The sequence below is a fragment of the Gobio gobio genome (genome assembly GCF_949357685.1).
Source record: "Gobio gobio genome assembly, chromosome: 12".
NCBI classification, from domain to species: Eukaryota; Metazoa; Chordata; class Actinopteri; order Cypriniformes; family Gobionidae; genus Gobio; species Gobio gobio.
Genome location: NC_137105.1, coordinates 23,124,184 through 23,139,400, shown reverse-complemented (window position 1 = coordinate 23,139,400; position 15,217 = coordinate 23,124,184). Strand labels below are relative to the sequence as shown.

The window sequence follows — 15,217 nt, the reverse complement described above, 5'->3', positions numbered from 1 at the left end:
TTAGGTCACTACTACCATAACGTTATCCACACTCCAATCCAGTAGGTGGCGGGAATGCACCATTTAAGTTTGGTTTGCCAACCGCCATTAAACTTGAAAAGAAGAAGAAGAAGTCACATTGGCTGCGTCCGAAACTTGCAAAATGCTGCCTTCGTAGGACACATTTCAAGGCATCAAGGCACGTCCGAATCTAATGTTAGCTTCACTTTCTATTTCCTGAGATACCTTCATCTGATCGATTTTCGAAGGCAGCATTTATGTATCCTTCGCTGCCTTTGATATCCCACAATCCTGTGCTTTCCATTCTTCGACAGTTGAGAGGGGAAAAAAGATGGCGTCCGAAAGTGTGTGTGTGTGTGTTTGTGTCAGCGCCAGCCAACATTTTCCACTTCTGATGTAATTTCTAGCGGGAAATTACTAATGTAGTAGTTCAATATTTGTTTACTTCTCACCAAAGCTCTCTCTAGTTTGCTGTAGATCATTAAATGGTTACACTGCCTAAGTCTGTCCGAAATTAGTTTTGTGAGGTGCCTTCATGCACAAACGCTGCCTTGCAAGCCATTGTCTGATAAGGCAGTGAGGCAACGAGTCAGCTACCTAGGTTTTCGGACGCAGCCATTGTCTGGTCTCGTTAATGAGTAAGGACTCACCCACCTGTTGTTAGCTACCTGTATTAAACCAAGATTACCTACCTCCATTATACGAAGATTACCTACCTCCCGAGTATCTCCATTATGTTCCATCGTGTCTCCTTCATCTTCCTGGTCCTCCGTGTCTGTTTCTTGTCTGCTTTCCTATTCTCGGACCCCCTTCCTGTCATCGAGGTGTGTGCACTGGGTTCCGTCATCACCGCCATCCACGACCTCCTTATCATTCTACAAAAACAGAGACCGTCAGTATTCCCATTCTCCATTCATCTCTGAAATGCTTACCTTTATCTCCATACCCTCAATAAACTCTTTTATATTACCGTTATTCCTGGTTGTGAGTCTCTGTTCCATAACCGGGTGAGTAAATGATGACTGTTTTTATTTTTGCCAAACTTTAAAGAAAACAAATGAGAATCGCTTTGGAATTTTTCAAGAATTGCAGTTAGCAATCCTTTCTTAAAAGGTTTTTGTGACTCTGGTCAATCTTGTTTTTTTTTTCTGATCCAGTTGAATAAAATAAGCTAAACAATACACGCAATAGAGTGGTGCAGGTATAATGTCAAGTTGTAGGTCAATATACAGTTAGCATCCCCTTACGAAGAAGTATACTTCAAGTTAATTTTATGAATTATACTTAAGTAATGTTCAAGTATACTAATGTCAATGTACTAGTAGTAAACTTGTAAGTGTACTATTTCGATAATGCTTGGGATTAAATTGTCCCAAAATTAGTATATAAAAAGTATACTTTTAAAGGTGAACTATGTAGGATTTTTGCAGTAAAACATCCAGAAACCACTAGGCCAGTGTTATATATTTTGTTCAGTTGAGTACTTAGAATATCCCAAATGTTTTCAACTATTTGTAAATCGTGAGAAAATTGCTATTTTAACCAAGGAGCCGGGACGTGTGAGCTATGCGTGTGAGGGAGTCGCCTGTCGATTGCGTCATATCTGCGTCACCCTCGTTCTCCGGTTTTATTCAGTGAAACACTTTACTCTCACTGCAGTGAGAACAAGTGTCATAGCAGCCGCCCAGCGAACGTCATAACTTCCTTTTCAACACACTCAGATATATCTAATACGATAAACAGAGCTGCGTTACCTCACACTCAGCACTGGAGAAGAGGAAGTGCCGCCGGCAACCGTGTCATAATAAAAGTCCCGCCAGCGACTATGCCATAATAACAGTCCCGCTCTTCAATCGCTCCTGCGGCCTTGCTCAGCTCCACAGCACTCGCTCCTGCTCTGCTTCAGACTACAGTAATTTTAATAATCGCATCCATGAACATGATTTCTGCCCGAGTCCTATCCTGACTGTTTTCCACCGGCTGTGAGGTGAAGACCACATGTCCCGAGATTCTGCGCTCAAACGTGCCGTCATCAAACTACGCCTTTGTTTTGAACAGGCGACCTCTAGTGGACGGAAAAGTTACATAGTGTAGCTTTAAGTGTACTGTAAGTTTAACAGTAGTAAACTTTGTGCACAACTAGTTCACAACCATGTTTTTAATTTGTACTGCATCTGTACTACAAGTGAACTTATAGTAGTAGTATAGTAGTAATTGTTTTTAGTTTATACTGCAAGTTTTCTTTAAGTGTACATAATTTTATAGTTTACTATTTATTATTTTTGCACTTTAAGTATACTATGTTCCTATACTTAAAAATACCTTTTAAATGTTTTTTTTTTTTTTTTTATCATTCTAGCTTCATGCATCCTTTTTTATCAACACTTGAATGTGGTTAAGTTTAATTTAAAAAAGGGCAACATTTTAAAGAACAACCTGAGAATTTCATTTTTGTCAAAGACTAAATTCAGTCACCAGAAGTAAAAAGCAAAAGGTAGGCTATAAACGGACTACACCACAGTCCCACGACTTCAACATCACCATCACTAAGCTTCCAAAAACCATTTCAGTTTTTGCCTAAAAACATTTTTCCAGAAACTTTGAGTTAGAATAGTTTATAAAAGTACAATTATAAGCATAATGAGGCTGTAAAAGCGGACTGAGCTTACCTGTTTGGCATGATGCGTTTCATCTCCCCAACTGCCTCTGTGGTCCCATTTAGCCACTTGTTGGCAACTGCCTGTTTCAAGACACGTAACCGCTTAAAAAAAATCACAAGTGGGATAATACTGATGTATTTTATGTCATAGAATAAAACGTGAAAGTGTCTTGAGGTTGTGATCACCACAGATCTTATTTCAGCCATTTAACCGGAATCCTATTCAAAACACCCATTGACTTCGGGACGATGGAACCAGAAGTGCTAAAATGCTAACTTGTTTCTGCTTTTTGGCCTACAAAGTGATGTCATACCTGCACCACTCTTGAGCATCAAGACTGTGGAATCTCACACCTGAACAAGTACATGTCTGACTTTGCTTTGCATATTTTTAATAAATGTAGTACATAAAATAAAGCTGTTATACAGCAGAACTACAACATTTAATCTTTTGTTTTGGTATGTGACATAGCTAGTAGCTTTAGGTAATCATTTGTTGTTATTTATATCGCCAGCCATATTTCTATGTTGTTTAGTTCTGGTGAGGATGTCCAACGGGCCAGTGTGATCATCAATCTGCCAATCCTGGTGCGTCAGAACCCAGCAGAGACCTTCCGCAGGGTGGTGCCAAAAGTCAGGGTAGGTTTCAAACCATGTTTCTTTTATTGCTTTTTGGTTTTGAGATCCTTCTATGACTTCTTGATATGTGCTGTTTTTAAGTGACCAATCAGAGCTCCCTCTTCTACCCCCAACAGGAAGTGCTTCATGTAGCTGGGGCGGATATGCAGCTTGCCGCAGCAGGATCTTTCCTGACCGTCCTCCAAGATGACATTGTCCTCATCCAGACGCACACCCACTCAATCTTGCAGATAGTTCTCCTAAATCTTGACCACAGGGACACAGGTTGCCATTTTTTAAAAAGCTTGTAAAACTCCTGTAGAAAGTATATACTGTACATTTGATAAATGTTTTATTTTTTTAACCCTAACCCTAACTCTTTGAAATGACTGCTTGAATGCATTAGTCCTTATATTTTGCAGTCTTATGATTGAAAGATGATTTGACGTACACTACAGTTTAAAAAATGGGGTCAGCAAGATTAAAAATAAATAAATTAATACTTTTATTCAACAAGAATGCATTAAATTGGCCAAAAATTATAGTAAAGACATGTATAATGTTGCAAAAGATTCAATAAATGCGAATGCACAACTGTTCATTTAACATTGTAATAATACGAGTTAATCAGCATATTAGAATGATTTCTGAAAAATCATGTAAGACTGTAGTGGCTGGTGAAAATTCAGCTTTGCCATCACAGAAATAAATGACATTTTAAAATAAAAAATAAAATTGTTATTTTAAATTGTGATAATATTTTGTATTTTTGCTCAAATAAATGCAATCTTGGTGAGAAAAAGATGATAACCGCTTTCAAAACCCTGACAAATTCTTACCGACCCAAACTTTTGAATGGTAGGGTATGCCAGAGTGGAATATGCACATTTCTGAACATCATTGACACAAATAAGTACTTTATCTTTATTTTTAATAGTGGTCAGCAATGCTTGGTTGGAGACGTTGCTGTCAGCAATCGATGCTTTACCAAAGGAAACTATCAGGCAAGAGGTAATGACAACTGCATTATTTCTCCTACCTATCATTTCTAAACCTATGGTATATGTCTTAGGAAACAGCTGTTAGTGTAAATTAAAAATTAAGTTTGCTTTGGTTGGTTGTTTGCACAGATTCTGAGTCCTCTATTGTCGAAACATCAGCTCTCCCAGTCTGTCCCGGCACGTCTGGCCAGCTGTCGCATTTTAGGAAAAGTTGTTTGCAAGTTTGAGTCATCAATGTGAGTTATACAGTTGAAACACCACTTGACCAATCAAATAAGTGGACAGGAACAAACTGTTTCATGAAACTCCCAATATAGAATCATTTTCTTCATAAGTTAAAATACACTTTGTTGCTTGTTTGCTGATTTAAAGGGATAGTTCAACCAAAAATGAAAATTCTGTCATCATTTACTTACCCTCAAGTTGGTCCAAACCTGCCCCTATTGACGACCATAGGAGGAAAAAAATACTATGGTAGTCAATGGGGGCCGAGATCTGCTTGGTTACAAACATTCTTCCAAATATCTTCCTTTGTGTATAGCAGAACAAAGAAATGTATACAGGTTTGGAACAACTTGAGGGTGAGTGAATGTTGACATAATTTTCATTTTTAATGGTGCATTTTTAACTAATGTAAACTATCCCTACCGTGGCTTCTCTCTGCAGAGTGAAGAAGGATCTTTTGCCATTGATCAGGTCATTATGCCAGGACGTAGAGTACGAGGTGCGCGCCTGCATGTGTCGCCAGCTGGAGAACATCACCAGGGGAATTGGGTAAAAAGATATAAAGCAGAGAGACATTTCATTATTTGAATATCTAATGCTGCTTAATCTAAATGGCTTACTCCTGTATGGATTAGATAGAACACTATGCAGAAAAACACAGTATATTGTATCATGCATATTGTAAATATCAAGTTAGAGAAATTCTTCACTTCCTTTACATTTTATTAACACCTTTATTGTTTTTGCTGCTTCTTCCAAATGTGAGACATCACTGCCATATTTAAACCTAGGGATGCAAGTCTTTCACACTGTGTCAGACTGATGCTTAAACTTAAGCACTTCTTTTGTTACAATAAAATCGAGGGAAAAGTCTAAGGTCTTGTGCAAGCTTCATTAATTTGTTCTGATAGAAATAACATCTGCGATAAACATTTATGTGTTTGTTTTTATCAAAATGAACATTATCAGTATGATAAGATATCTGTATTTGCTCCGTCCCAGACTGGACCACACTAAGGTTGAAGTGCTCCCTGAACTGGTTGAGCTGGCCCAAGATGAAGCCAGTACTGTGAGACTGGCAGCTTTCGACACCATCATCAACCTCTTAGAGATGTTTGACAGTGGTAAGCCACTCGTAGCCATTCTTGAATTAGTTTGATTCTTATATTAGTTGTTTTATCATGACAATTCTTTAATTGATATTTTAATAAAAATGTGCTCTTCAAATGTGGATAAATATATGGGTGATTATTGTTTGTTTGAATATATTAAAGTAACAAAATTAAGCTCATTCTTTAAAGGACATTACCAATGATTATATCAGCTTTTCTGCTGTGGAAGTCAGACAATCTGAAACACAGTTAAATTACAGAGAAACGGAGAGGTGTCACACTTGGGTGAGAGCATTTGCACTTCCTGTTGTTTCACAGGGTACTGTTTGAAACACATGCTGTGTACCTGCTCATATCATCAGACACAGCTCCTTTTATTTTCTGTATCTTAAGCACTTTGTTTTGCATCTTGGGTCATCAGAGACAGATACTGGCAAGTGGCTCTTTTGTGTTGAAACATGTCTCGCGCTCTTTCTCTGTCAACATCTCACCCTCCCTTCTTTTCTATCACCCTCTTTCACAGATGACAGGACTTGTGTCATATTTCCCTTGGTGAAGGCATTCTGTGAAAAATGCTTCAAAGGGGATGAGGCAGTGCTGGCCTCCTTGTCTTTCCAGTATGGAAAGCTTTGTCATGGGCTCTCAGGTCAGTGCCAGTTTTTTTTTGTTTTTTTATATATATACGTCTTTCTGAAATATTTTAGGATTACAGTCATGGATTTCTGTACCTTTTTGTTTGAACAGAGTCTTTTACTGATGAGCAGCACCTCTGGTTTCTGGAGTTTTATAAGAAGCTGTGCTGTCTGGGACTGCAGCATGAAAATGGGCATTGTGAGAGCCAGCCCTATCCACTGGAGCTAGAGAACAAATATGCCCTGGTGCGCAGGAATTGTGCCTTCAACTTTCCTGTGAGTTTCCCTGCCTTACTTCCATAACTGTTTCAGTCTGAAGTCTTTAAAGGCGAAATGTGTTTAAAGTTTGTAGTATCCCAAGTATATTTGCAGAGCCATTTTAAGAGTGTAAACACTGTTGCTCTGTGGTGCTTTTAAAACATTACACTAAGTATGCACTTTAACCTCCTGGGTGCCACTGTCCATGTACAAGGGCATTATATTGTAGTGAATTTCTCTGACACCATACATGTCACAGTTTCATGTCTGAATGTGCTATAAAGAACACATTCATGGCTTTGTTTTCAGAGATACCATTTGTTTTGAGGTTTCTCAACTTCTCCTTGGTCTTTAAAAATGACTGATGGTTAAATTTAGCACTCTTATGGAAACTAACTTTCAAATTGTGAGTTATAAATCAATATCTCAGAAAAATGTAATGGGGTTTCTAATCAAAATATGACTTTCTTTTTACAAAACAGGGCATTGATTTCATACATGTCCTCAGTAGAGGACACCAGGACTTAAATCATGTTTATCAGGCATTTTAGGAGACAAATTAATAGGGAAATAAATTACATATCAATATTCCTATAACATATTAGATATTATTATGAAAATGTTGCCAACTATTACTCCCATTATTATACTTCTTTTTTCATTACATGTTGATCCAAGAACACATTAATATACAAATTAGAGACAGTGTATAGATACAAAACCCATGTATGGCCATTTTACCCATATTGCATGAAGTATAATGGTATATCAATTTATTCTGTTATATCTTTCATAACATAGTTGAGAATAACCTTTAAACAAAGTTTGGAACCTAAAAATTGATTGGTGAATGAAAAAAAATCCCATTGTTTTTGCATATATATGTAATTTTATTTGTTAGACAGCTGAGTCCTGCTGTCCACTTATGTGGACATGGCATAACATATTAATAAAATGTAATTGTGGCAAGCAGCGAGGCCGAGGGACAGTGAGAATGGGCTGAGCCCAGTGACGTGATGATGATAATGAGCGCCAGCTGCTTGCTACACCGGTCTTGGGTCTCACAATCATTTTTTTAAAATAAAAAAGTTCCATTTGTTTCTTATGTAACAAACAATGTAATGACTTGAAAAAATACTAAAAAAGGTTTAAAGAGGTTAAAAGTTAGATTTCAGTCAGAATAAAGCAATACATTGTATTTTTAAAATGTCCTGTAGGCACTCAAATCAAACCAATCTGATTTTTGCAATGTCGGATTAATATAGCTGCTGTAGATAGTCCAATCATAGCTCGGCTTCATCCAGCATTTAAACATAATTCAGAATGGTTTCGGCATTGAGCACTTTCTTCGAAAGACCAAGGAGATGTGCAGTGTGTATTTAATCCTTCAAATATTCAGTCCAGGAAAAGGCCTGCAGTTTGTTGTAGGTCTTAATGAATGCGTTTTAAAGGTTCTAAGGACGCTTTAGATATATTATTTTCAGAATATTTTAATGATTTGAAAGCCTTTTGACAAACCAATATTTTCAGGCACAATCATCTATTTTTAACTTCTGTCAGTGGAGGCAAAGACTTCTGGAATAGCTCATTTGAGAAAATTAGACCTCTGACTGCTCCATCATCAACACCTGAAGTGCTCCTTTGTTGTTAGTGTTGTTTTATATATAGCAGCAGTCACTCAGAATAAGTTTGCAGTCTGAGATGAAGGTGACTAAAAGTTATGTCTACAAAACTCATTTTAAATTACTCTCATACAGATCATATGCGGATCATACAGCATTCTGCTCATTTTTCAGAGTGGTTATCATTAAAGAACCAGTTCACCCAAAAATAAAAAAATGTATCTTCATTTACCCACTTTTTAAGAGAGACACAAAAGCATGATAAAAGTGTCATAAAAGTAGTTTTTATGACTTGTACATAAGTATATAAGTTACTCACTGATGATATTTCTTTCCAGTGGGCAGTAACTGGATCACTGATTCATTGAATTCAACCTCGAAAGAACAATTAGGTCACCAATCATCATGCAAAGCTTCTTCTATCATTAACTTTCATGAATCTGCTAATATCAAGATTTTCATTGGTTTGAATGAATGACAAATTAAATTTTATTTTATTTCCTGTGTATGACTTTTTACAATACTTTTAATACTTCTATTTTGTCATTTGACAGTCCCGGTTCAATATATTGAAAAACAATGACCAGTCATTTAAATTTTTTGTCTGAACTACACTATTGTTCCAAAGTTTGGGGTTGGTTAGATTTTTTAAAAATGTTTTTCTCACTTAAAGGTATATTTATTTGATCAAAAATACAGTAATACTGTGAAATATTATCAAAATTTAAGACACTGTTTTCTATTTGAATATATTTTAAAATAAAGATACATTTTCAGCATCATTACTCCAGTCTTCAGTGTCACATTCTAATCATTCTAATATGTTGACATGGTGCTTGAGAAGCATTTCTTATTATTGTCAATTTTGTTCTGCTTAATTTTTTGTGTGAACCATGACTTTTTTTTTCAGGATTCTTTGATAAACAGCAAGTAAAAAAAAAAAGCATTTATTTTAAATATTTTTTGTAACAATATAAAATTAATTATTATTAATGTATTGCTTCTTTGAATAATAATACGTTTTCTTAAAAAAAAAGAAAATTCATAACAACCCCAAACTTTTGAACGTTAGTTTTGAAGGTTACTTTCTTGAATAATTAATGAGCATATTGTTGTGTGACTGGACTTTTCTCTGTAGATTTCTTCTCTGTATTTATTTGCAGGCCATAGTGTTATTTGCAGATCCAAACCATTTCCTGTCTGAATTATACCGTACCTTCTCAAGTCTCTGTCATGATCCTGAGATTTCAGTACGAAGGACGGCAGCTGGTGGTTTCCATGAGGTACAAATGTTCTCATTTTTGTCATGGTATACAATGAGACTCACATTCTGACAGGCAGCAATGTCTCTTTTCAGAATGCACAGTAACATCTTCTCTAATTCCTCTACATTAGGTGGTCAAATTGCTGGGCCCAAATGTGCATTACATACACAAAGAGCTAATTACTTTGCTGCAGGATGATTCATTAGAGGTGAGTCCTGAAAAAAGGTTTGTGTGTATGTGTGTGTTTGTTTATTAAAAAAGCTTTCAGCTGTCTGTGACGGCTTCAGTCAGACTCAGCACAGTCATTTCCATGGCAGACTGTGCTGTGCAAGATGTGGCAACTTTCTTCACGGAAAGATTCGATCTTTCTCAAGAGCTTTTTTCTCATTCAGAGCGTTTCTCTACTTACTGCTGAGTTCACATACAAATAGCCATCTGACCATTCAAAACCTTCTTCTCGCAAGGCCAACTGTGCTTATGTAACCTCTTTATTTGGATGCCCATTAGTTAGAAAAGAATTGCCCTTCTGAAGTGTGTGAAGCAGATTATTTGGTTTCATCTTTGTAACGTATTAACAAAAATGAACTACTTGTAGACCTTTCCCAAACACTTCCCCATCTGCAATTGCTCACACCATTGACTGCTCAAACAAATAGAGCAATGTTTTGATTTTGCTCATTTGAATTATTTGATATTTGAAAACGATTTCAGCGTCGAAAGTTACACACATCTCTTTTAACACCAGACTACCAAACATTCATGATATGCACCAGACATACAATGCCTACGTGTGTGTTTGTTTGGGGGCGCATGCACAAATGCGTGAGCCTTTTGCGGAGGTTGCATGCAACTGTGTAGGATGAATGAATGCATTGCACCTCCCTAGCTGAGGCTAGGAGTGTGGTATTGTTTATTCTGTCATGATTCTCTGAGCGGCGTTAGTCACACACTGCATTAGCATCCACTATGGTGCAAAGCTCCCTGAGCCATCTGACGTACAGTAGTGATTTTCATGATTAATGATGATGGAAACCAAGCATTATAGACTATCTATTATAGTCAGTGATCTCACACCAGCTCATCTGTAATTTTAGAATCGCTTCCTGGGGTTGCTAGAAATGTGTGTCTGAAACATCTGATGATGATGTTTTGTTGATCTGCTTTGTTGATCTGAAGGACTTAGATCAGCATTAGCTCAATGCTTTTGAATCTGCAGGTTCTGGATGCGCTGTTGAACAATCTTCAGGAGACTTTAGAGCTGGCCACTTCCAGAGGGGAGGGAGCAGGACCTGAGAGCAAGGTACCAGCAAAATGTGCTTTACATTTTTATGTTTTTAGGTAGCATTATTATCTGTTAGATTTTTAGCTTGACCAGAAATGTTTATGGTCCTAGCATTAGTAAATCAATAAAATGTTTTAAAATAAACAAAACCTTTTATTTATTATTTTATTACAAAATAATAAGTAATATTGGAGCTGACATGTAGCGCAGTTGCGCTTCGGGTGACCCGAGTTCCAGTCCTGGCTCGTGGTCTTTTCCTTATCCCATCTCCCTCTCTCATACACTTCACTTCCTGTCTAATTAAGGCCCTGTTTACACTAGTGCGTTTTCGTTTTAAAATGAAAATGATCCTTGTCTATACTTGCGTTTCAGAAACGATCTCCAGCCACACTACATGACCGAAAATGCATGTCACATGACAATTCTTGCACACTGGGCATGCACGTACAAGTGTAAACAGTTGCCTCTTGTGCATGTAGACAGCTGTGGCATTATAAATACAGTGTTTAACTGCACAACGACTGCTAAACCAGGATCACAAATTCAGCAAAGCACGCAGTTCTGTCTCCGTGTTATTGTTTACACGGTTGTTGAGGCTGGTATGTTATAGAGCCATTGAGAGAGACGGCTCTGGGCTGCGTTTCCCAAAAGCATTGTAACTATAGCCACCAACAGTCTCTAAAATCAACTTAGGCGTACAACGCTTTTGGGAAATGCAGCCCTGGTCTATTATTGTTGTGTTCAGGTAGCGTAGTGTGGGTAGTCTCCCTTTTGGTCCGTTTACACTGAAACTCGACACCAGAGGTTTCAAACTCAAACAGAGCGTTTTCAAGGTTTCGAGGTTCAAAAACGCCGGAATAGTGTAGACAGCAGCTGTAAACTGTATCAAAAGTTTTAAAACGAAAACGCACTAGTGTAAACAGGGCCTAAATCCACTGGAGGCGAGTATAGTGAGAACCCAAGTGCAGTTTTATTAAATCCAAACATGAACAAAATTAGTGATGGGTTGATACCGGGGCTCTGATGCTTTGATGCACTGTACCGATTCTTGTATCGAAATGATAATACCACGTGATTGATGACGTCTGAAGCTTCGAACATCATGAAGTATCATAAGGTTGGGACAGCTGGTTTGAAAAAATTGGTGCTTCGCGACCCCACTTGGTGCATAAAAGGGAAATGCATTTAATCATGTTTTATAGCTGGGGCCTCGGAGACTCCGAACAGAACATTAAGGGTTAAACAGCTCACCCAAAATATTTTTTCAACTACTCACGTCAATTATTAATTAAGATCACATACTTGTATGTTTTATATTATTGATCAATATGTGAATCCGTTGACCAGACTACACATGACATGAGTTGTGGTCTCACTGGCACAAATTCATTTAGATGAGATTACATCAGATTAGATAGAACTGTATTGATCCCAGATTGATTCCACTCTTGTATGTCAGACTTTTGAAGCTTTGTTTGGTCACATGCATCCTCTGCTCCGCGATGATTTGTTAGATATGGCGGCGAAAACCAGTCTGACCACCAGATGTCGCAAATGTGCATTGTGTTAAAAGCTTAGAGTAATGAACAATTTTTCGGCACAATCTGATGAAAGCTTCAGAAAACCTTAGTTTCCCATCACTAAACAAAATACAAAATAAACAAAGACTTGATTTTGCTTGACTAAACTAAACTAAGAAATAAATAATTATTATAATTATGTTAAATGTTATGTACCCTATTCATTCTACCTCTCTTTCTCTTGCTTTCCCTCACTCTTTTTTCCAACGTCTCGTCAATAATTACAGGGAGCGTGGGCTGCTATGGCATGTCTTAAAATGAATCGTTACTCATGAAACACACATTTTAATGCAGAGATAAGATAACTGATATGAAGCTCCAACCCTTTGTTTGGAACTACTGTTTAAAAGTTTGGGTTTGGAAAGATTTTTTAATAAGTCTATTATGTTCACCAAGGCTGCATTTATTAGATTAAAAATACAGTAAAAACAGTAATATTGGGAAATATTATTACAATGGAAAATAGCTGTTTTCTCCTTTAAAATACAATGATCAAGCATAACATCATGACCACTGACATGTGAAGTGAATAACACGGATTATCTCTTCATCACGGCACCTGTAAGTGGGTGGGATATATTAGGCAGCAAGTTAACATTTTGTCCTCAAAGTGTTAGAAGCAGGAAAAATTAGCAAATGTAAGGATTTGAGCGAGTTTGACAAGGGCTAGGGTCAGAGCATCTTCAAAACTGCAGCTCTTGTGGCATGTTCTTGGTCTGCAGTGGTCAGTATCTATCAAAAGTGGTCCAAGGAAGGAACCGTGGTGAACTGGCGACAGGGTCATGGGCCAAGACACATTGATGCACGTGGGGTCGAAGGCTGGCCCATGTGGTCCGATCAAACAGACAAGCAACTGTAGCTCAAAGTGCTCAAGAAGTTAATGCTGGTTCTGATAGAAAATGCATTGCAGTTTGTTGCGTATGGAGCTGTATAGCCGCAGACCAGTCAGGGTGCCCATGCTGCGGGTGCGTGTGCGTCGCTTACCTGGGTGGCACCAGGATGCACTATGGGGCGAAGGCAGTGTGATGCTTTGGCCAATGTTCTGCTGGGAAACCTTGGGTCCTGCCATCCATGTGTATGTTCCTTTGACATGTACCACCTACCTAAGCATTGTTGCAGACCATGTACACCCATTAATGGAAACAGTATTCCCTGGTGGCAGTGTCCTCTTTCAGCAGGATAATGCGCCCTGCCACAAAGCAATATTGGTTCAGGAATGTTTTGAGGAGCACAACAACAACAAGTTTGAGGTGTTGACTTGGCCTCCAAATTCCAAATCTCAATCCCATCGAGCATCTGTGGGATGTGCTGAACAAACAAGTCCGATCCATGGAGGCTCCACCTCGCAACTTACAGGACTTAAAGGATCTGCTGCTAACGTCTTGATGCCAGATACCACAGCACACCTTCAGGGGTCTAGTGGAGACCATGCCTCGACGGGTCAGAGGTGTTTTTGCAGCAAAAGTGGGACACAATATTAGGAAGGTGGACATAATGTTATGCCGGATCAGTGTGTGTTTAGGAGTGGACGGTTCATCACAATACGATATGATATCTATTCTCATTGCCAGGGATACGATGCTTGCAGATACATCAAAAAATGATGTGATTTGTTCTGCGACCAACACAATATGTTATGCCTGATCGGTTTCTTTTACAATAAACCTGTGATGGCAAAGCTGAATGTTTAGCAGCATTACTTCAGTCTTCAGTGTCACATGATCCTTTAGAAATCATTCTAAAATGCTGAATTTGGTCCTCAAGTAACATTACTCACAATTAGCAATGTTAAAAATAGTTGTGCTGTGTAATGTTTTTGTGATAATAAAAAAGATCTTTCTGAAATTTTGAATGGTGGTGTATGTCTTACTCTCGCCCTAACAGCAGGTGAACATACCAGACTTGGTGCCTGCTTTGGTGGCAGCGGAACAGAAAGCGGCATCCTCACTGCACTGGCGGGGTCATGAGAAACTCCTGCAGTGCTACTCCTGTCTGCCCCGTGTCATCTCTGGAGACCAGATCTACTTCCGCTTCTTGCAGAGAATGTTCAACATCATCACTACGACTGTAAACTTATACGCACACTCCTGCCTGTACATCCTGTCAATTGCAATTGTGTTTCATCTGTCCTTCTGTTTACACTGTTCTAGAATGTTCTACCAGTCCAGAGAGAAGCTGTCAGGACATTATGCGTGTTCTTGCGCTATAACCGCAAACAGGAACAGCGGCAAGAGATAATCAGCAAAATAAAGCAAGGTAAAAAAAAAGCAAGTTCTGCTTATTTTTGTGAATAAGATTCAGTAATTGTAGTTGGTCAGGACTGTTTTTTTCTTCTTATCTTAAGAGCTTGCTCAAGGTAGAAGCTACTGGAACAGGCTTCGCTATCTGGACCTGTGTGAGATTACAATAGACCTCTTCTCCAAGTCGTATTTTTGCAAACATTTCCTTATTCCAGCGCTTGAGTTGGTCAGTGACCCCGTCGCCAACGTCAGGTGAACAGCTACCTTTTTTTTACATCTGTTATTGCGTCCTGTTTTACTGAGTTATCAATTTTAAATGCTTAACTTAATGTTTTAAAGTATTACTACTTTTTGTTTGTTTTATTCAACAAAAAATAAACATTCTGGCAGGTACAAACTCTGTTATATGTTACCCAAACTGAGATCCACCATCAGACCAACAGACAAACATCTACTTCAGCAGCTGGAGTTCTGTGTGCGGAAATTGTTGTGCCGTGAGAAGGATAAAGATGTAGTGGTAACTTTGCGTAAGGTGAGGCTCTCATTACTAAGGTGCAAAGTGTCTGCAAAATTTAATGGGCAATAAAGGTCTATTGTCAATAGTGTAGTGACATTAAGCACAGCTCACTTGGAAGTCACTTTCAAACCAAGCAGCTTTCTGTTGGTCAACCTGGCAAATTCATTTGATCAACTTGAATCCATCAAAAAATATTTTGCACTTGT

At 38.2% G+C, this 15,217-nt stretch overlaps 1 protein-coding gene across 1 annotated transcript in view; it reads left to right on the top strand.

Moving 5' to 3' along the window:
* ppp4r4 (protein phosphatase 4, regulatory subunit 4) overlaps positions 1–15,217 on the top strand; it is a 31,702-nt gene that overhangs the window by 13,773 nt on the left and 2,712 nt on the right. Inside the window, exons 3-17 of the mRNA XM_079830982.1 lie at positions 3,196–3,298; positions 3,415–3,562; positions 4,215–4,288; positions 4,408–4,514; positions 4,945–5,052; positions 5,506–5,627; positions 6,139–6,261; positions 6,360–6,523; positions 9,291–9,410; positions 9,523–9,600; positions 10,609–10,692; positions 14,139–14,321; positions 14,405–14,510; positions 14,599–14,746; positions 14,885–15,026. Of these exons, the coding sequence (XP_079687108.1) occupies positions 3,196–3,298; positions 3,415–3,562; positions 4,215–4,288; positions 4,408–4,514; positions 4,945–5,052; positions 5,506–5,627; positions 6,139–6,261; positions 6,360–6,523; positions 9,291–9,410; positions 9,523–9,600; positions 10,609–10,692; positions 14,139–14,321; positions 14,405–14,510; positions 14,599–14,746; positions 14,885–15,026 (1,810 nt within the window). The remainder of the gene's footprint in view (positions 1–3,195; positions 3,299–3,414; positions 3,563–4,214; positions 4,289–4,407; positions 4,515–4,944; positions 5,053–5,505; positions 5,628–6,138; positions 6,262–6,359; positions 6,524–9,290; positions 9,411–9,522; positions 9,601–10,608; positions 10,693–14,138; positions 14,322–14,404; positions 14,511–14,598; positions 14,747–14,884; positions 15,027–15,217) is intronic.